The sequence below is a fragment of the Watersipora subatra genome, chromosome 3 (assembly GCF_963576615.1).
Source record: "Watersipora subatra chromosome 3, tzWatSuba1.1, whole genome shotgun sequence".
Lineage (NCBI taxonomy): Eukaryota > Metazoa > Bryozoa > Gymnolaemata > Cheilostomatida > Watersiporidae > Watersipora > Watersipora subatra.
This window is the reverse complement of record NC_088710.1, coordinates 48,829,068-48,851,633: the sequence shown is the minus strand read 5'-3', so window position 1 is coordinate 48,851,633 and position 22,566 is coordinate 48,829,068. Positions and strand designations below refer to the sequence as shown.

At 35.8% G+C, this 22,566-nt stretch overlaps 1 protein-coding gene across 1 annotated transcript; it reads right to left on the bottom strand.

Annotated features, from left to right (window-relative positions):
• Positions 1 to 3,712: 3,712 nt before the first annotated feature.
• LOC137390675 (polycystin-1-like protein 3) lies at positions 3,713 to 22,122 on the bottom strand. The gene is made up of 10 exons (XM_068077000.1): positions 21,993 to 22,122; positions 16,715 to 16,827; positions 16,171 to 16,278; positions 14,415 to 14,556; positions 13,984 to 14,140; positions 13,233 to 13,339; positions 12,379 to 12,726; positions 6,301 to 6,533; positions 4,805 to 4,870; positions 3,713 to 4,525 (listed from the first exon to the last, which is right to left on the bottom strand). The coding sequence occupies exons 1-10, from the start codon at positions 22,120 to 22,122 to the stop codon at positions 3,872 to 3,874; spliced, it is 2,058 nt and encodes a 685-aa protein (XP_067933101.1). The 3' UTR covers positions 3,713 to 3,871.
• Positions 22,123 to 22,566: the final 444 nt, after the last annotated feature.

Sequence of the window (22,566 nt, the reverse complement as noted above, 5' to 3'; positions counted from 1 at the left end):
ACAATTAATACAAACTGAGAAAACAAAATAAAAACCCTGAATATGTAGAATTAATAATACCAATTTTTGCATAGAAGCATGTGTGTGGGCTTTCAAGGTTACTGTTCCACCAGAAGCTATCCATCACAACTTTGAATACGACGATACTAGAACCTCTTGAGACCGGTACAAATGTAAAAATTTGATATCGAACTGTCTTTGTTTGGTCAAACAGAGAGATAATGTCCAGGCTCTTCCTAGACAATATAGTTAATATAGAGACAATATAACTGTCCGCGTGAGAAGAATTGGCCTTGACCCCAGATATAGTTTTTGAACCTTGTGAAAAATATTTCTTAACAGGGGTGTTGTAACGCCGCATTGGTAAAATAATCAGCGTGCGCTATAGCTGGAGTGACACGCACACTTATATTGAGCAATATGTATGTATTTATAAATATACATATTTATAAATCTCTCTGTTTGTTGGTTTGTTTGTCACAATTATGTTCAGTTATAACGATAAAGTTATAGGAACGTAAAAACTACTTCACACGAGAATTGAATTTAAAAACAACAATTCCGCAGACTGGCGTGCTATCTACTAGTCACACGACCTATTTGCAATATTATGGAATAATTCTAGCACGCTTTAAGATCATGATTGCATAATAGGCTTATATCAAAACATGTAATATGTAAGATTATAACGATTAATTTTCATTTCTAAAATTATTGCTATAACTGGACACATGAACGACAGACCAATAAACAGACAAATGACGAACACTGAGATTTATATATACCGTAAAACCTTTTATTGAAAGTCACCTTTATTTGAACGCTACCTCAGTGTGTTTTAACTGGCTTATTTTACAGTACTCAGTGTATTTTAACTGGTTTATCTTACAGTATGGGGTGTATTTTAACTGGTTTATCATACAGTATTCAGTGTATTTTAACTGGTTTATCATACAGTACTAAATTCATTTTAGTCAGTTGGAAGGATTTTAAGACTTACAGTCATTGTAGAGACTGGAAGGCCACAAAAATCTAAAATGGGAACTAAATCTCAATTTGTTTCTGTTACCATAGAGTGCAAATAGCGATCATGTCTGTAATGAATTTGGAGCCGCTGCCGATCCTAATCTTTTGTGAGTGGCTGATAAGATTAAATAGCAAGGTATTTCATGACGTCAAACAATTATCTTTGGTGTACCTGCTCAAGGTATTTCATGACGTCAAACAATTATATTTGGTGTACCTGCTCAAGGTATTTCATGACGTCAAACAATTATCTTTGGTGTACCTGCTTAAGGTTGGACAGAATAAATGGCGAGAAACACATGAAAATTCATTTTACATTGAAGAGAACTAAGATTACACGCACAAATTGTTTCATCCAAAACCTTTGGTTTTCTTAGATCTGACCAGCTACATTGCTCAAATGATTTTGTTAGTTTCCCACGCCTTGGCCATTCCACTTTTTAGAAATTCACGTTAGTTTTTATACTGCCTTACCAAATAAGCGGATCTGTAGGTGTACGTCAAGGCATCTGGCATCCTTATCACTTATCATTGAGCCTTGTTTGTCAATCAATTAACAAACTAAGTTTTGTTTGAGGTATTTGTAAATGAGCATGTAGACTACGTCAGTCAGCGATGGCAAAATTTACTTATAAAATAGATAAGACTAAGTGCAATGTAATTTTTAAACTTTTTCCCATAAAAGTCAAACCTCCACGTAGAATGTTCTTACAGCTATATAATAAATCGTTTGTCCTTGTGTCTCTGTCAATCAGTCGCCATAAATGCTGAGCGTTCTCAATTCTTTTTGGCTGATTTCATTCCAACTTCACGTGCATCTGCTATGTGCCTTCCACCGAGTCGCCAAAACTATTTGGTTACAAAGTTCTGTCTGGTGCCTGAAACCAGCTTCTTAAACACCCACCTGAAGGGTACCTAAATGAAAATGAAAAGCTTACTGCTAGTTATCTAAAAGTGTGGACCCAAACTGTGATCTATTCAAGGCATCAAATGGAACTTTCATCCAAATAGTTTAGGAAAAATACATGAAGACACTATAATTCCTTTTTGTCCCTACTCTGATATGTTTTCAGAGACCCGCGGATACGTCTCGTATCAGCTTATCTCGCCACAGTAAGACACAGTGACTACGCTCTAAAGACACACACACTGGGTTCCTGGTACAGGACCAAACAAGGCAACTCTTCGACTTTTAGAGAGTTTGTTATTTGTATAATCACAGAAACACAGAAGAAGGGAATAGCTAAGCTGGATGATTATTGGAAACCTCAATACCTCTTTTGTAGCCTCTGTTACATCAACTATAAACACATGGGGCACATGGAGACAATAAGTAAGTACAGAAACATGCTTACGCTGTTCAAATGTATGTCTGTATTTCCTGATTTTTCCCTTGGTAAAGCTCCTGCACATTTGACTGATGTGACTTATCATTGGTAATCTTAATGCTGGTATGTGAATTAGCAGCCATTGCTCATTGTGCAGTTGGGTTTTATAAGGTACGCTCATGTAGCCAATCAAATGCTATAGTTAATAAAAGTTTGTGCGCTCATTTAATAACCGTATAAACTGATTGGGCATTATTAGGTGACTGCTGGTGCGCTGTAAAATTTTAACAAATATTTGTGTCGACATCCAAAGTAATTTGAAGCTTTTTAATATGTTGGAGTTTTGTAAAAGAAAGTGAAAAAGATGAAAAATTAAAAATAATGGATGCAAAAATATAGAAATAAATGATTGTAAGATGAATTAGTTTAAACCTCACTTAGTTTAACTTAGAAGAATTGATACAACATTTCTCTATCATGATTTTTACCTCCTCCAACTACCAATCGCAAAGCTTGCAATTTCACTCGGGTCTCTAAAGTATTATTACAGTTACAATTAAATCTTCCTTCTATTGATTATTAATTTTTCTATGTAATGTTACTTTTAAATTTGACATTTTTGCATAATTTTATATAATGTACTTGTTTTAATGCTGTGAGTACTCATCAGTAGTATTTATTAAGGAGACATCACAACTTTCTTCGTCTGTGGAACAAAGTACTGTATTCATATGGTATTCTCTGCATCGACTCGTCGTTGTTTCAACATAAAATGTATTTTATGTAAATGTTTAGATTTATACAATTTATTAAATCTATACTATGTATATTTAAAACTTGGCATAATTTAACAATGTTGGTTTGCATGCCTAAATAATATCGACTGTCATGTATATTTATAGCAGTTTAGTATATGATTTTGCTGGAGCATATCTGCGGGTCAATAACGAGTAGATGTTGGTACTGGTTTGCTTGTTTTAACTTACTCAGGCTTGAATTTATCACTTAGGTTTGGGCAACTGCTGACTGATCAGTGGTTTGTTAAGGACTAGCAGAATGCCCGACGTTGCACGGGTGTTCTGCTATCTATCCACTTACCTTCTATTGTTTATTCATAATCAACCATCAGCTGATATATAGAACCATATAATATTCAATTGTCATTTAATCTTGTATTCGTTATATTAGTTTGCTCTAGTGTATTATGTTTCACAAATTATTCTTCATGCTGTTTTGCATTCAATCTGACAAGTAAATTATTGTATGTTTTCTCTGCTTGTGTTGGATCTTAATTTCAAAATAGAGTTGTCCAAACTTTGTCAAATAAAATGAATACATGAACATTTCTAGTGTACAAATGAGTTTTCCTTTTATTCAGAACAAAATTTGTACCAGCAAAGTTATAGCATTTGGTTTATTAGAAATTCGTCATCAATCATGTACTGTAAAATTTAAAATTTTCATTAACCATGTGCTGTTAAATTGGTTGAAAATTATCGCTGCCAAGTGTCTAGCCATTACTCACACTTGCAGTAGCTGGCAGGACAATATGATGGAACATGATTACAGTTGGTGTCACAATAAGAATCCATTGTTGCACCAAATGGGCTCAGTCCTCTGCAGGTCTTTTTCGACGTCTGTACCGCCCCGCATATGCAGTGGCTCGCAGGACAATATGGTGGAACATGATTACAGTTGATGTCACAATAAGAATCCATCATTGAACCATAAGCACTTGAACCTCTGCATGTCTTCCTTGCACCAGAATCAGGTTTCAAGTCAGAGATCGTGGCTGGAGGAACAACATCTGCTTCCTTGGTTGTTGGCACTGGAGGTTTGGTAACTGGAGCAGGTGGATCGGTTTTTTGTACAGGTGGATCGGTTTCTAGTACAGGTGGGTCAGTTTGCACTACAGGTGGATCGGTTTCTAGTACAGGTGGGTCAGTTTGCACTACAGGTGGGTCGGTTTGTAGTACAGGTGGGTCAGTTTGCACTACAGGTGGGTCGGTTTGTAGTACAGGTGCATCAGTTTCAATTACAGGTGCATCTGTTTCAGGCACTTTAGCCTCAGTGGTTGGGGCAGGTTTTGAAGTTTCTGGCGCAACAATTTTAGTGACGGTTGGTTCCCCTTTGGTTGTCTGATCAGCTTCCTCAGTCACAACTACATAAGCCTGTAAAACCAATCATAGCGTCAAAAACAAGATGAAGGCGTGCCTAGCTGTTGCAGATACTAGGGCACTGAAGATTATAGCTTCATTACCTTATGAAATATTTATTATAACTTTTGAAATAGATGGTACTTTTTGGCCGAATATATGGCATTGACGAATACACAACCTAATAAGACAAAAACAAAAATGTAATACAGATAATTTAGCGGTTCAAATTAGTTAAATTCCAACATGCTTGTTATTTTAAATCGGTTGATGATCAATTATAATTCTATTCACCACTATTGCAGCCGCAAGAAAACAGCAAAGAGCTGCCAAGTAAAGCACACCCTTCATTCTGGCTGATTACTTAGTGAATAAGCTTTGTAGAGGCTGGTATTTAACATATGGTGGGCTGATAGCCATATTTTCAAGGTTGAAGCATGATAAGGTTGGTGACACACCCAGGCACAATCTGGCTGTATTAGGCTTCAATTTTACCTGTCTCCTAGCAACATGATACTGCTATAGCTTATGTTCTATTGGAGGTAGTTTAGCTTACATTCTCTTTTGTTAACAGTGAGACTTCTTCAACAGACTTCGGTTTATGGGGTTATGAAAAGTTTGCCAAATGAGTGTTTGTCTACTACAAGTGTTTGGAGAAAATCCACTTTTTTGTTCTCCTTTAAACGATTATTAGTTTGGCTTGGATTTGAGGTTTGTATATGTGCTGAATTCTGTTCGCTTAAAAACTACATGTTTGTAATTTGAAACATCAACAAGATCAAAATATCAATGCAGATTTTGCACAATATTTGACTACTTGTTATTCAACTATTATATTTTATATTATTACATTAATAGCCCAGAATATTTGCATTTATCCTTCCACAGACATGACAAACATCATTTTCTATCTGAACTACAGTTTGTTTTTAGAAATGAGTGGGCATGCCAGGTGGCTGAGTTGAAGGTCATTGTAATCTTTGACTAGCAATATTAAAAAGACAAATTCAAATCAGTACAGTATACTACATCCATCGTATGTTTTAGTTTTGGAACTTTCTATCAATACAACCTTAAATTCACCATTTTGACTCCTTTACAATGTGATTAGTTTACCAAGTTTCAAAACACTTTTCTTCAATTCACTCAATATTTCTTGATTTCTGTCTGTTTTTCTTTTGTACTTTTGTGGCAAGTAATAAAAAACATCATTTTATTGATGATGACCAATACCAATAAAAGGTTATACATACATAGAGTTATACATACATAGAGTTATACATACATACACATTATTAGTTTAAATTTAGAGGTAAAATAATAATCAAATCAATCATGTGTTTATGATTTGTTTTCCATTTGTAGCATCACTGTCTTTGGTATAAACTATTCAAAAGTGTTGCTGGATTGTTAATAATTTTCACCCATGGTGCCTCTAGTATTGAATCACAGCTGCTGATGTTGTGTATTATTTGTGTAAAAAGTGAATATTTATATACATCTCAACACACTCCCCTATATTTATTAATCTGCCAAGATTTTTGCGACAGCTACAATCAAACAACTGTGGAGTTATTGCATTCTGTTTATTGGAAATTTTTTATGACATGGTCGGCTCGCAAGTTATCGTGGTCAAGTTTGTTGCCATTACTCACACTTGCAGAAGCTCGCAGGACAATATAGTGGGACATGATTACAGTTGATGTCACAATAAGAATCCATCATTGAACCATAAGCACTTGAACCTCTCATGTCTTCCTTGCACCAGAATCTGGTTTCAAGCCAGTTGCCGTGACTGGAGGAACAACATCTGCTTGCTTTGTTGTTGGCACTGGAGGTTTGGTAACTGGTGCAGGTGGATCGGTTTTTTGTACAGGTGGATCGGTTTCTAGTACAGGTGGGTCGGGTTGCACTACAGGCGGATCGGGTTGCACTACAGGCGGGTCAGTTTGCAGTACAGGTGCATCGGTTTCTCTTACAGGTGTATCGGTTTCTACCGCTACTGGTGCAGTGACTGGTGCCCCTATAGTAAATGTTGTTTGATCTGTTTCCAACAGAAAAGCCTATAAAATCGATACACACTCGTAGAAGACATACCAACATCACAGCTCAGTTGTCTCAGTCATATGCGCTAGATTGTTTGTTTAATACAATCTGAGCTTTCTGTTCCAACTACGAAAGAACCAGTGATATTCAGATACGTATCATTATTCGGTAAGTGAGTCCTTAATGTCTGGTATTCTAAGTTGAGATATAATAATGCCTGTTTTATCAACACGGTGTTTAATAAATAGTTGGCTGTCTCATATCTAAAAGTGCAAAACAATTCTACCTGTTTATTTGTAGAATTATTATGTAGAGTTCTGTCAAATATTCGAATGACATGTAATAAAGTTATTACATATCAATTAAATTCTGTTCTATAATACAAGGTCTAGTTAGTTCCTTACGATCAATGTTCAGGCGTGAAAACAATTTATAAAATGTTGGATGCTTTGCTAGACTATCAATATTCTAACACAAGTTAAGCAGAGCTTTCAGCATTTACTGAATAGTTCTCTTTTAAGTAAATAATATTGTCACATATCTGCTTGGGTTAGATGATTCAGCTAAAAATTATTTAAATAAAGCTTGGAATTCCCATGTTTTATTCATATAATTCTAGTCTGTAATATCTGGGTTAAGCCTATTCATGAAAACAATGTGAGAGTATTATACCAAGATAAACTACAAATATTTTACTAAAATACGTTTTTTAGCATGTGCGATTACTCGGTGTCAGCTTATTCCAATGTCCAACATTGATTAATTTACCTTGATCGCTGCCACGAGAAAACAGCAGAGAACTACCGAGTTAAGCACACCCTTCATACTGCTAGGCAACTTTGTAAATGAAGTGCTGCTAAAGCTGGCATTAAACATTTGGTGAGCTGATAGCAATGAACTTGTCACATAACCACTTTTTCAATGTTAAAATATGATAAAGTTTTTGATGTATCAGGTAAATGTCATCTTGAAGCATTCAGCATCAAATTTATGTTCTTCAAAAAACCTACGTCACCGCTACAGTATTGCTTTAGCAAAAGCAGTTTAAATACATACAATCAGCCGCTGCAAAAAAATCCTTTTTATCCTATACGATTGAATCCTAGTGATGTGTGGTTTATTTCTAGCATATTGATACGCAAAACATTTCATAACTATATCAGCGTTGTATTTTTGTTTAAATGTTGAATTACCCTATTTCTGTTTGTAAAGTAGAGAACCAAATAAAAATCCTTGACACTGTATTCATTTTAACACTTGGAAAACTAATCATGTATATACAAGCAAGCCTCTTCATCCTAGACTATATTAACAGCTTTCCATCGGCTGTAAAAGCACCTATGATTGTACAATTACTTTTGAACTGAAGTAAGTATGATTTTGATGCTTTAAGCTTGTAAAGTATAAGGAAGAAAACAGAAATCAAGTAGATTGGATAGCTCTTATTTCACACTCTTTCATGGAAGTGATGTTTAGAGCTAGCAGAAAAAACTTGCAGATCACCTTCATTATATCTGACTGGTTCCATCCAAGTCCTCTTCAACCTCCGTATACAAGTAAGTCACAGCGATTTATTTAGTGAGTGTATTTTGTGTCATAACTTTTAACCACTTTTTATGATGAGCCAAGAGTAGTTAATGTTATTATATTGGCACAGAGTATTTACATGCCTCGATATAAGTACGTCGATACATACATGTATAAGCACATGTATGGATCGACGTACTTACATACATGTATAAATACATGTATAAGCTCATTGCTCTTAGTCATCAAATTGATTGAAATCAAATTCAATATATTATTTAGTATTGAAATTGATTATCATGGTTTGCAGTAGTAACAGCAGTAGGTTTTGTATAAATGTTGGAACTAGAAGCGCCTACATGGATCACTATCTGAGTCTAGTTCTGGCCAATGCCAAGAATTTCAACCAGTCTTTTATTAGAAACTAATATCCTGTCAGCAGTAGTTTTCATTTCTCGTCCTGTTTAAAATGCCCTTCAGTAGTTTAGCCATGTCTCACAAACTAGTAGTTCAAGCAACTTAAACCTTTGGAATTAAACTGAGAAAGTATCTAGCACAAAATGTCATAATCTTACCTAACCTGAAAGTAGGTGAAACTGCGTGTTTTTTCGGGCATAGGATCAGATGGGAAAAATAACTCTCCAAATTGTTTTTGGCAGATGCTTCAAAAACTGGCTCGTTTCTTTAGAGTGTTTTCTAACTTCAGCTCAATACCTTTAATAATTCATCTGTCACACACTAAGTTTATATTAGATTAAAGTAAATCATGTCCTTTAATATGATTACTGTATACCAAGATCATCTTTCCCTACACCGAAATAATATTTTGCGAAAAGTTCTAATTGCGTTTTCTTTTGCAGTTACATTTACTGTTAGTAAGAAGCCAAGACTTTCCTCGAATGTCCGCCTCTTTTAAATTTTATTCTTGTACCAGGCATCATTTCAGTGTTTTGGCCTCAGGTTTAGGTGTTTTCACTACAGGTTTTAGGATGGTCACTGTAGGTTTGAGTGTTGCCTCAGGTTTTACGGTTGTCACTACAGGTTTCATTGTTGTTTTCAGCCTGTCAGTTATGGTTGGATCTCTGCTAAAGAGCTAATAGATTGTTGAATCACAATCATCAGCTCACCCAATGAACTCTTTCTCTAAACCCAAATAAGACCCACATTTTCTGCCCCAGTTTCAGTTATTACCTTCAAAAATATGAACTTGCACACAATTTTAGTAGATTTTATCAGAAAGTGTTGGTATTCTTCTATCATTTGCAATTTTTTGTATGTTTGAAGTGATCTGACTATCATGATGTTTCAAGATTAGTATCGACAAAACTTGATCGAGGTTGAAACGCTCAGAAGCGCAATAATAGGTCTCCAAAAATGGCGTGAGTAGTCGTCATCAGTTTCTATAATTGATATCTACTGCAGTAGGTAATTATATATCTTGATTAGCGAGGTATAGATGTCTATTTGTCTACAGATACAATAATACCATCCAAACTGATTAACAGAGGTGCAAGAAGACAGCGAGCTGCCATGAAAAGCAAGTCTTCTCATTTCAATCTGCTAGAAAGAAATTCATAATACTTCAAACGCGAGTCTACAAGAAGTGATAACAGGGTCGACTTTAGCAAACGCTGATAAGCCACCTGGACATTCCTAAGGATGCAGATAGTTTAATATGCAAACCAAATCCTGCTCATATATTTTAACCTTTGATGTACGCATTATATTGAAAAGCTGTTGGCCCAAAATCTAAGACATCGTGACACGCGCACACGGCCAGGCCTGATGTGGCTAGCAATGTATGCACAAGCAAACATATGCTAATATAGTCCACGAATGATATATTTTGCTTTCCCGTAGTCGTAGATCGCAGCTAGTCCGCTGGTCAGCTCATATAGTCTCATAAATTGAAATCATTGGTCGGCTCACAAATTTATCTCTTTGCCTCAGCATTTGCTTGCTGAAACTTTTTATTGGGTGATTGCTTAGACGCACATGACGGATCTTTAAGTTGGTTGTTTTCATCCAGAAGCTGTATAACTCAGTAAGACTCTGGCCATACTCTGGTCTGAGCACATAAAGCAATCAATTGTTGTGTATGCGTGTACCTTAAAGGTTGACTTGCAATAAAATTCACATTACAGTTATTTGGTATCAAAAGATTCACCATGTCTTTCTCTGCTGTGTTGTAGGTGCAAAATATGTGGAAATGTGATTACGAGCTCTTAAAAGCTAAAAAACAAACAGTTAATCGCCGCCATCACGAAACTGTCGTAGATTTTAACATACTGGCATACATAACATATTTTAACATATTTTAAATGCTGGCTAGAAGTCTATGATGATGTTAAATTTAATTAAATCAATCCTCTTTTTGGCCCTGTTTGTTATCCTTTGTCTATGTTTAAAATAGTTCCACAACTAAACATAAATAAAATAAAGTAAAATTCAATAAAAAAAGCTCTACACTGATTGTAATAAGTAGAGAAATATTTAGACTAAAACTTATCTGGAAAGTTTAACTTTGTTCACTGCAAATTTGTTTCGCAGTTTCGCTCGTTAAGTATCTTTGTGCATAAAACAAGGGATGAGTGGAATATATATACGTATATATATTCCTGGAGTTTATGGCTTTGTATGTTGGCTTGTTTGTCCATTATGGAAATCGATATATACGCCTAACTTAGGGAGCTAAAAATTGGCATGTAAGATCCTTGGGGCAAAAGGGTGGGCCAAGGTCAATCAATGGTAGGCTTGGAGGTTGCTAGAAATAAGCTGGTAATTTTTATTTAAAAAGCACTGAAATCTGTGTGCTTAGGTTTCACTTCAAGTCCATGTTTCACTTTGAGTTTGAACTTGAATAATTTTTCTCATTGATTCCTGCAAGCATGTTGCAATAACTGAAGAATATGCTGCAAGAAATAAAAATATTGCGCAATATTTCATACATGATCAGCAATGAAACAGGTTTAAACTTGCAATATACAATTAACATCAATTAATTAATTACAGTTAATTGTTTTTTTTATTTCCGAGTCGTCTTTGTAATTGAGTCATCTTTTGTGCTTTTTTAAACTAACAATTTTTAACCCCAACAGCTTTTGATAACTTGAAATTATAAAATTTGCAGTGCATTTTTAGAAAAAATAATAAAAAAGATCAATCTATTGAAAGAAAAACAATGTGCGTATCAATAATATGTAACATAATACATTATTATTAAATTTTAGAATTTATGTTCTGTAATAGTGAAACTATTTTGCGCTTTAATAAATGTTTATATACAGCGAGAAATACTGTAGTTATAAAATCATAACCTTATTTGTATCATTGTTTAGTTCACCCCCCTCAGTTTTGCACAGAATTGAAATGGCACAGAGTTGAAATTTGCACTGGCTATAAAATGGCACCTCTGCAACCAGACAACAGACAAACTTGTGCTACAGCCACCTCAAGTCTCTTAACCATTTCAGGAGCATCATAGAAGTGAAGGTATTTAAAGAAAATTTAATGAAATTCATAGTTAACAGCATTTGCATGCACCTTCGTGTGAAGAGCAGACCGAGTGACACAAAACTAAAATAAGGTGTAATATCGGTAAACTATATCATATATGTCGCTATGTGGGTAAAAACTTTCATACCACTTTCCATTATGACGCAATGTCATTTTATGCTTGTTCTCACGGCCCTTATTAGTGAGTTTAGCAATAGGTTACTAGCTTACTCAAATTAGCCATTGGCTTTGTGCCAGGCTAATGGCAAGCGGCAGGGGACTACATCATCAGTTACTGTTTATAATCTAAGTTTTAATACCCGTGCAACGCAGGACATTCCGCTAGTGTGTTTATAAAATCAGATCGTGTTTCTCCTGAGTATTGGCTTTATATTAGATACAGTTTTGTTAAATAGACTCACAATGAGACCTGATGAGTTGTTCATAGTCAAATGAGGAATGTTGGAGCTTTATCAATATAGCCAAGTGAACTGATATGGCACACCGCTTTCACTGCTGTGATTAAATTACAATAGATAACTCTATGGAAATGAAATGTTCTAATAGGCTATCTATTACACACAATGGGTACCCTTGCGATCAAGAGATTTATTTGATGCTTGCATCTAAAACACACACCACAAATCTTTTCGAGGTAATTTGCTGAAATGACAGCTTTGGTTATTGACACATGCAATGTGTAGATGGACAAAACGGTGGTATGTGATTACAATTGATATCACAGTAGGTGTCAAGGCCCGGACCATACAATTGATTCCCTTTACAAATCTTTCTGCTACCTCTGCTTGGCATCATCCAGTCAGGCACAATCGCCGGCTTCTTGTAAGTTGGTTGCACAGGTTTCTGGGTAGATGGAATTGGTTTTTGAGTGGGGGGCACATATTTTGGTGTAGAGGGTAGTCGTTTTGGTGTTGTTGATACCGGCTTTCGGGACGTTTTTGCAAAAGTAAGAGTTGTCTCCACCACTTCAAAAGTAGTCTCCGGTTGCTTTGGTCCTGTCTGCTTAACATCTACCTTGGGCTGATTATTACCATTCGGTTGAATAGCGATGTCAGAGCAGCCGATGAACTCTTCTTGTGGTCCCAGTCCTAGTCCACACTTTCCATCCTCGCATCCCCAGTTGTTGCCTTTCAAAATATTGCATTATCTTAAATTCATTACAAATTTCACAAATAAACACCTTAAAAGGTATTTTTGTTAGTATATGGTTTTTCACTATCAAAATTCACTTTCTGTAAGTTTATAAAACACATTTAAGCTTGTTTTGAAGCTTGAAAATAATTATATTTTTTTAAATAAAATGACAATGGCATGGTATTTTCATCTCAATTTTTTGTACTTTTGGTTCTCTCTTTCAGCCAGTTGATACAACGAAGACTATCTAAGACAAGCCATATAAGTGAGTAAATTGTCTGACATTGGGGTGTTAGATGTTCAGGCGTATTAGATGTTTAAGCGTGTTAGTCATTTCGGCATATTAATTAATTAGGTGTATTAGATGTGTATTACGTGTAAAATTTTTGCTACTATATGTATACGACCACAGTTCATATTATTAAATCAACTTGACTCTTCTGTCAGCCTTTGCTACTGCCTTTTAATAGAGTGTTTTTTTCTGGTAATTAAATCTTACCTGCTTTGTATCTCCATTGCATTACACAAGCACTGCATGACACACCTGCTGGCAGTTTTACTCGATGGGTTGATTTTCCCATAGAAGCTGGAAACCTAAAAATAAGTCTTATTATAGCGAGGTGTTTTAATAACATGAGATCAATGTACGTATGTTAATATAGATAAACATTTATAGGTCTGATCATCAGCCGCATCGAATATTTACTATAATAAAAGCCCTGTCCGTTTGTCCTTCTATTTGTCTAAAGCCATGCTAATAGCATTAAGAAAAAAGATTACACGATACGAGGTTTGAACTAGGATGTTCATATTCAAAGTGAGGCCACCACCACTACGCCACTTTGCCACATTGATGAATAATTGTGCACACACTTATTACAATTTCTCAGGGCGCGCGGGACATTCAGCGTACTAGTAACCATAAATGTTTATAAAACCTGACACCTAAGCATGATATTAGACATCATCATGCATACATAACAGTATGCAGTTTGCATCAGTTTGACACAATGATAATGTAATAGAAAATAAGAAATACGCAGGTCATTTGAAAGTATCACGTTTAGAATGACAGACAAATAAGTACTCAAAATTTCTATAAAAGTGTTTGGATTGATTGTTTCACGCATTTGATGTTTTAAATATACTGATGATTGCGTTTTTATTTGAACTATTTCCTATTTATGTTGGTACTGGAAAATCTTTACACATATTAGCTTATGATCTGACTTTCGTTGTCCAATACTCACGTTGTTCCACCTGTCATTGATTCTAGAAGGTTCTTATTAAGGCATTCATAAGTAACTGCAATACTCCCGTCCTTTCCCTTTTGCGGTATGTTATTTTCACACAGTCTAAACTCAAAGTAGCCTTTATGAAAGGCGGTTATCATGATAGACACATCAACTGCAATTGACAAAGACATCTAAATAATAAATGCAGCTCATGATGCTTATTGTCTCCCAAAAATCTAAATAGTGTCAATGTCACAAGTTTACTATATTAAAGTTTTTGGCAAAACCGGTATTTTTAGTAACTAAATTAAAGTTTGCTAATTTTATTGGTACTTCTGCATTTATTGTGGAGTTTTACCCTCCTGTATGCTGATTAAGCCGATTACACGCATGCATTGACTACAGTGCCACAGTTTATTCGCACATGTAATAGAAAAGAAACTTACTGGTTTCTCCTTGATTGTAGTTGCCCACAATAGTACCAGTAGCAAATACATTGCCAGGTCCTGGCTCCAACCGTTTGTTTTGTTTGGAATATTCCTCCCCACACACACCACATCTGCCTTGGTTCACGGAGTCATGTTGTTTCTACAATAACAAACACTGGCGCAATTTAAACATCTGATAAGGCAGTTGAAGTTACGTAAGTATTTGCCTTCGTGACCTTTTGCTGCTTGGCGACCTTATCTTTCGAGAGCTTGTTTGGTTATGTTAGATATTATTTATAGTATTAGATGGCGATAACCACATTATAGAAGCTTAATATAGATTTATGTCTAATGTATTCAAATGTTTTTTACACCTTTTTAAAAGTTTTTATTGGCACACTACATGTCTATTTATATTTATTTCATGTCTATTTATAATAAAGATTACAATTGTGTAAATTGAGCCTTGATTTGGAGTTTTCTTTTCACAAAAAGTTGAGATTTTCTCATTTTTAACTAAAGCAACTTAAATATATCTAAAACAATTTTTGTTTTGCTCAAAGAATAGCAAGTGAGAGGTTTCATTATATATATGTTTAATGAAACTACAATATACTAAATGTATATATATACATTATACATATACATTATATATATATACCTTATATATATCTCCATATATATATATGCATATGTATACTAGCAGAGAAACCGGCATAGCCTAGTAATAAAACAGCTTATAAACAGTGGCAGGTAACGTAGTTGCCAATGGTTAATTTGAGTAAACTAATATACGTATTGCTAAACTTACTAATAAGAGCCGTAAGAGCAAGCTTTAGTGACATTGACATAACCAAAGGTTGGTCATACATAACTCATATCGCCCAATGAAGTCAGTGTATCCTGCGTAGTTTAATGGGTTAGCTTGTCGCCCTGAGACCGGGAGATTCCGAGATCAAATCCTCTATGATACGGGTTTTTCACTGCTAGATTTTAATAGCTATAACTGAACATACGGTGTATATATATATGTACACCGTTATACATGTATATATATAGGTTATAAAATAACTCTCTAACTCCATGGGTAAAAAATAAGTAATATGACTTTCATGTTCTTTGTTATAAAAATCAACCTTAAAAGTGTAGACTGTGTCCTCCCACTAATGTAACATGTATGGAAAGTATATTACCACAGCTAAATTGGCTGTATGCTATTCAAGGATTCAATTCACCTGCCAGCATTGAGCTTGGTGTCACTTTACAAACCTTTTTATACCTTTACATTCTCTAAAAATGGAAACAGCTTGTTCAGCCTTCTAGTTATTTTCATTGACAGATAGTTAGGTACTTTCTAAAATAGATATGTGTGGGTTTAAACTAAACTCTAATCTGTGCTACAAGCTGTTTCCTGTTGAATAACATGAAACATGAATAAACAGAAATAGAAATATGAATAACAGTTTATAATAGTTTGCTTTTGGCTGTCGCGTCAGAAGAATGAGCGGTTGACTTGAGTATAAAGAACATTTTTTCGTTCTTAGATACAATGAATAGTTTAACTTTCAATAAGAAATTGCAAAGGGTTGATAAAACAAATAAACCATGTATCACTGTCTTTTGTTAATCAAACAGCTGGTCTCTATCAATCTCTATATCTGTTTCTATTTGATCTCTAGTAATCTCTATATCTGTGTCTATCTGATCTCTAGCAATATGTCTATCAACTTATATATTAAACTTTAGTAGTTTAGAAGTTAAATTTATGACCTACCCCTCTTCCACCACAAAAGTTAGCCATATCATCGGTGTCTGTAGGTGTTTTAAACCCAACTCTCCAAGCACTGCCTCTAGCTGGTGGTTGGATCAGGTAGCCATGACCCTACAATAGCATGTTTTATCAGCAATCAAACTGGATCAACATCTATCAGTTAATTTAGAACTTTTTCTGGGATCATCTTTTTTACTCTACAATCTAACGCACTTTTCATGTGCAACCGTACTAGATGCAGATAAACCCATGATGTTATCTTTATGTACATGCAGTTTCAACAATAAAATTTATGAAACAGCTACATATTACAAAAGAAGCTGGTTGATATTTAACAATGAAATTTGGTCATGCAGACCAGCGTTAGAGCAATTAACAAAGCACGAAAGATCAGGTAACATTTTTTCCACTGTTTAGTAGTTTAGTAGATATTCTATACAAAAAATTGAATCAAACATGTAAAAACACAGTTTACATTTTACAAAGATAACTGAAAGCTCCAGACATTGCCGAGCTCAACAAATGGTTTGTGATGATTTCTGTTTACCTCAACTGTAGAAGTTATGAGACAGCAGGCTGCCGCTATGAAAAGAACTTCCTTCATCTTGACAAGCATGAGTGTGACTGAGCTGCCAGGGTAAGTACATGATTTTTTGCAGGCTGGTAACAACATTGACACTATGTAGATGTCATGTTTGGTCACCGAGTGGAGATGCTGATAATGGAGACCTATATTAAAGTTCTTTGGTCTTCTTTTAATATTAATTGAATTGATTGCTTTGTTTTCTAAAGGCAGAAATGTGAAGTTGTTTGAACTTCGTGGAACTAATGTTTAGACAAACTGTGATAAGATAAGGTTTGAAGCCTATTAAAGGTTGGTATCAAATTTCAAGGTCACTGGGGATTTAATTTTGTTCCTTTATATTGTAGCACAAGTGCATTTCTTTTTTCATGCAGCCTATTTCTTTATAGCAAACTAGCTGCATTACCCGTCTACAGGAATAGATTCACGCGCAGCATAAGGTTTATTGAGAGTTGTCTTTCATACTGTAAAACAACTCCAAATATGCAGTTACATCTCCCTCTCTCCATCTCTCCCTCTTTCCCCTCTCTCCATCTCCCTCTCTCCCCTCTCTCTCCCTCCCTCTTTCTCTCCCTCTCTCTCCCCCCCCCCCCCTCCCTCTCCTCCTCGCTCTCCCTCTCTCTCTCCCTCTTTCCCCTCTCTCCCTCTCTCCCTCTCTCTCCTCTCTCTCCCTCCCTCTTCCCTCTCTCCCTCTCTCTCCCCCTCTCTCTCCATCTCTTACCTCTCTCTCTCTCTCTCTCCCCACTCTCTCTCTCCCCCCTCTCCTCCTCGCTCTCCCTCTCTCTCTCCTTCTCTCTCTCCTTCTCTCCCTCTCTCCGTCTCTCTCCCTCTCTTCCCTCTCTCTCTCCCTCCCTCTTCTCCCTCTTTCTCTCCCTCTCTCTCCCTCTCTCTCTCCCCCCTCTTCTTCTTGCTCTCCCTCTCTCCTTCTCTCCCTCTCTCCGTCTCTCCCTCTCTCCCTCCCTCTTCCCCCTCTCCCTCTCTCTCTCTCCCTCTTTCTCTCCCTCTCTCTCTCCCCCTCTCCTCCTCGCTCTCCCTCTCTCTCCCCTTCTCTCCCTCTCCCCCCTCTCTCTCTTCCCCCTCTCCTCCTCGCTCTCCCTCTCTCTCCCTTTCTCTCCCTCTCTCTCTCCCTTAGTTCAACGCAACACATGCGGATAGACAACATTTTTGGTTTTTCTGTCGGGCGTATGAAGAAACAGTTTTCGGCGTGTGCCTACTTTTGAGCAGGCGACGTATAGCTGGTCATGGCTAATGCAGGGTGACAGTAAGTCGATAGCAGCTGCTCTCTTTCTTTTCACAATAGCGTATCACAACGCTCGGAGTACTCGTAAAAGTTCTGTAATAGTAAGTTACAGTAGGCCTACTCAGAGCTGGAAAAAAATTAGTAACTCGGCTGCTGAAGGAAATGAACATGACCCACTATCACAAACAGCGGCAAATCCAACGTTATTAAGTAGTGGAGATGTGGCAATTCATAGACAATACAACATCGTATAAGAAACACTTACCTTTTTGATGTGGAAATTTAGTCGGTGAGAAATGCGTTTTTCCAGTGGCTCCAAGAAACAAACGTTTACGTGACCTTCTCGGTACACGTTGGCAGTAAATATTAATTGCATGTAACTAACTACTCGTTAATTTATTTTATTTAATGAATAGTACATTTGTATAGCTGTAAAGACACCTTTGTATAGGCCGCAGAACTCAGGAAAGGTGCTTTTAAACACGGCAGAAAATTTGCCGTTTAAAAAGCGTGCTAACCGGGGATTTCGGTTAATGCGCTCGAGCGGTGAAAGAAAAACAACAGAATCGCCACACCTTTATATAAGCCGCTTGGCTCAAATCGTCAGAGAAAAGTAGCGGCTAATAGTCCATATTACGAAATTACGATATTACGATAATTAGTACTCATATTAATTCGGTTGGCTTCGTTCGACCGGATGGAAAAAGAAAGACCGCTCTATAATTTATTTACCGTTACTACACATATTACCTAATTCAGTTTGCTTCGTACGACCGAAATTTGTACGACGATAAAAGGAAAGACCGCTCTATAAGGCGGACAATCAATCAGCTAGACAACGATTGCCGTTTATATAGTAGATAGAGAACAGCGTTTTTCTAGTGGTTGCAAGAAACAAATGTTCACATGACCTTTCCGGTACACGTTGACAGTAAATATTAATTAGATGTAATTTACTACTCATTAATTTATTTAAAGAGTAGTAAATTTTATTTAATTCACTACTAATATTTACTACTAATGTAATTTTACTACTTACTATATTAATTAAGTTTTCTTCGTACGATCGAATCTGTTACAATCTTGCCACAATCAATACTCATAGAGGATCTATTCTTCAGCCCTGAACCCTTGTATATAGTACATATCAATCAATTTATCGTTGTATAAGCTATCCTGCATTACTTATTTGAAGTCATCCTCTCATGTAAATTTTCTTTTAACTTTTACACAAATAATCTCAAACTAAATATGAGTTGTTCACTACTATTTTGCATTCAGGATTCTTCTACAGTTTTCGTTTTATTGGATAATATGCCTGCAAATAGAGGCTTTTTGTTATTTTGTTATCAGCAAAATAAAAGATTACTAACTAACTAACGATCGAATCGAAAAAAAAGACCGCCATATAATTTATTTATACTGCTCATATTTGGGAGTTATCGGTGACTCAATATATCGAGAAGACAACTCATACTATTAGCATATCAGTATTTATCGTCCATCCCTACGATGAATAGCAGGTTACGTATTATAATAGAGGCGTGTACTAACCGGAGATTCTCGTTAATGCGCCCTAGCGGTGAAAAAAAACCACAGAATAGACACGCCCTTATATAAAAGTAGCAGCTAATAGTCGAAAAAGTACGGTACTCTATAAAGCGGACAGACAGATAGACAGACAACGATTGCCGATATAGTAGATATAGTAGATAATTGTTGAGCCAATATGAAAGGAGTTGTTTTCTTTTGTAGTTAAATTTTATTTTTGGATCACTTCTGAAACCACTTTGCTTTTAATACCTGAAGATTTCTCATAGCTCGTGTTTTATCAAATGTTAAACACAGGGCGAAATTTTCTTTTAGTTTCTAACATGTTAACCTGGTTGGTCATTATTCCCACAATCAGACAGCAACGATACCTACTTTTACCTCGATGTAAAGCTGTTACATTCTTTGAGAACAAACAGTAGATAGATAAAATATGCCAGTGCAGTATGTAATCAAGGTAAAAAAGTTGTGTGCATATCCCTACATTAGAATTATTTTACTAATATTGGAGTTATGCACTCCTTTCATCAACAAAACTTTGATTTGTTTATGAGCAGAAAGTGTAATCTTGGCAATTGATTTGAGGTGAAGCTTACATGCGATGGTAGATGAAGCTCACAAAGTTGTAAGGATTAACAGTTAAACAGACAGGCGCCACGAACACACACTTTGAACTACTCTGCTGTAGTGTTATCATCAAAAGCTGCTAAAAGCACAGTTTTTATGATTTATTCTTCAGTATTTCATGAAAAATAGTTTAGTACATGATAAAATAACCTCACATAAAGCACTTGTACAAACTTATTTGCATTTGGACATAAATAAAAGTCGCTGTAAGTCTCAGGTACTATGATAAATGGTTTGTAATAACCATACAATTCTGTTTTGTGGTTCAGATACTTTGAACTAATTCATAACAAAGAAGACTTGATTATGTTATTTAGCTTTGATATTAAAAAAAGAAAAAGAGATAATTAACTGAATGTTTAGGGTCTTTAAAATTCAGGCTTTTGGCTTGTATTGGCAGCCATTCAACTGCATCTAGTCTTAAACTTGTTTCAATTTGACCTCAGTTAATAGACAGGTGTCTCTTTTTAAATATCTAAAATAATTACTGTTCGTAGTAATATTATTGCTACAATAATACCATTAATCTGGAAACCTTATAGAATAAGTGGTTGATTAGGCTAAGTTACACTGTGTATGCTTCTTACAATAGAGTTGTAAATTACTTGTATCTGTGAAATTAGGCTAAGTTACACTGTGTATGCTTCTTACAATATAGTTGCAAGTTATTTTTATCTATGAAATTAGGCTAAGTTACACTGGGTTTGTTAGAATAAAGTAGTAAGCTATAAATGGTATTTATGAAATTAAGTTGAGTTACACTGTATATGCTGATTGCAAAAAAGTTGTAAGTTGTTTGTATCGATGAAATAAGGCTAAGTTACACTGTGTATTTTGCATATAGGTGTAAGTTATTTGTGTATATGAGATTATGTAACTATTCAAGTTATACATGTATTTCAATAATGTACTCGCCTACAAGGCAATAACGCTTTATATATTGAACTATACGTATAAAGTCATGATTTTAATATATATTTATGTTTATAAACGTCACACCGACGCAATTCGAAATTGTATTTATTATTATTCGTTGTATGTGTCAACTTAGATGTTATGTATACCACACTTCGCTATAAAGGTCATGGTATAGTACATTGTTGCTCATATGTTATACAATTTATATGTACTCAGATATGTTACAAAGTCTCTATATATACATCGCTATACACATGTAGCAGGCTATATTATCACTTCCTTGTACATAGACATGGTGTTACAATACAATGTTAATGTTTGTACAGCGTTCTTTTTATGGCTATGAGGCGTGTTGACAAATTAGTCATGTGTATCATATCATGTGTGATGACATCCGCCTGGCTATAAAAACACAACATCAAAATGCAGCATGTAACATGGTATACTCTTTTGTATGGTACTCACTTCAAATCATGGATAGATATTAAAAATGCTATACTTTGGACAGGCTACAACAACATCAAAAGACCTGTGACAGAGGAAATGTATAGCAGAGCTACTGGGCCATAGGCAAGGCCTGCATTCATCGTTGACAAAGTATGTGTAGATGAGTGAATCTACAAGAAGCATCCTGGGAGATACTAAAGTGCAAAGCTCTCCTCAAATTGCCCGATTTGGCTTGAAGGAAAGCCAGGTATAGCTACATACATTTGTATATGGAGGCTGAATGTCTCTTCACAAGCAGTTGAAAATCTGCACGTTGTATCGGAATTTATATACAAAGTCTTCAACATCGTATGTCTTCATCGAAGTAGGGGAGAAAAATTTAGATAACTTGACTGAAGACCTTTTGCCGAAAATACCATTATGGCGTTTCAAACACATAACTACTTCTCTGGAAGCTACGTTCTCTACCAGCTGGACCAGCCAATTCGATAGCCGTTGATAACTCGTTGACGACAGCGTGCACGCCTGATTGTGATTTGCTGCCGTTTGCTGTAAACTTGTTGAAGTTATAGTCAATCGGTAGGGGCATGCTTTGATCGGTAGAAAAGGTCTTGTTTTGAAACTAGTGTCTCTTTGTGTTAGGTTATGTGATAAGTATTGGCTACCCTCAATGCAATCCCATTTAAGTCTTGCTAGAGTTTGTAACACGCACTAATCAAACTCTTTGTTCGATCCATACGAGTGGCTGTGTCTAAGAAGTCTCTATATTTGTAATCAAAGCAGCGGTTACTGAATCTTTTGTTAGGCAGCAGAATTAGAATTAATTTGCTCAATGCAAATGGATACGCTGACTTGCCCTACTCTATAGACCTCGCATCTTACATGCCAACGAGTTTGTAGCGAAGTGTGTGCTACATGTAAGTCATCAGTGCTGCCGAAATTCTCGCTGCCTGTTTGGAAAGCTCTTCAGAATTATTGAGGTAACATCTTCCTTTAACTGTAAAAGTAACAGCTTCGCTATTTGGTCACGATC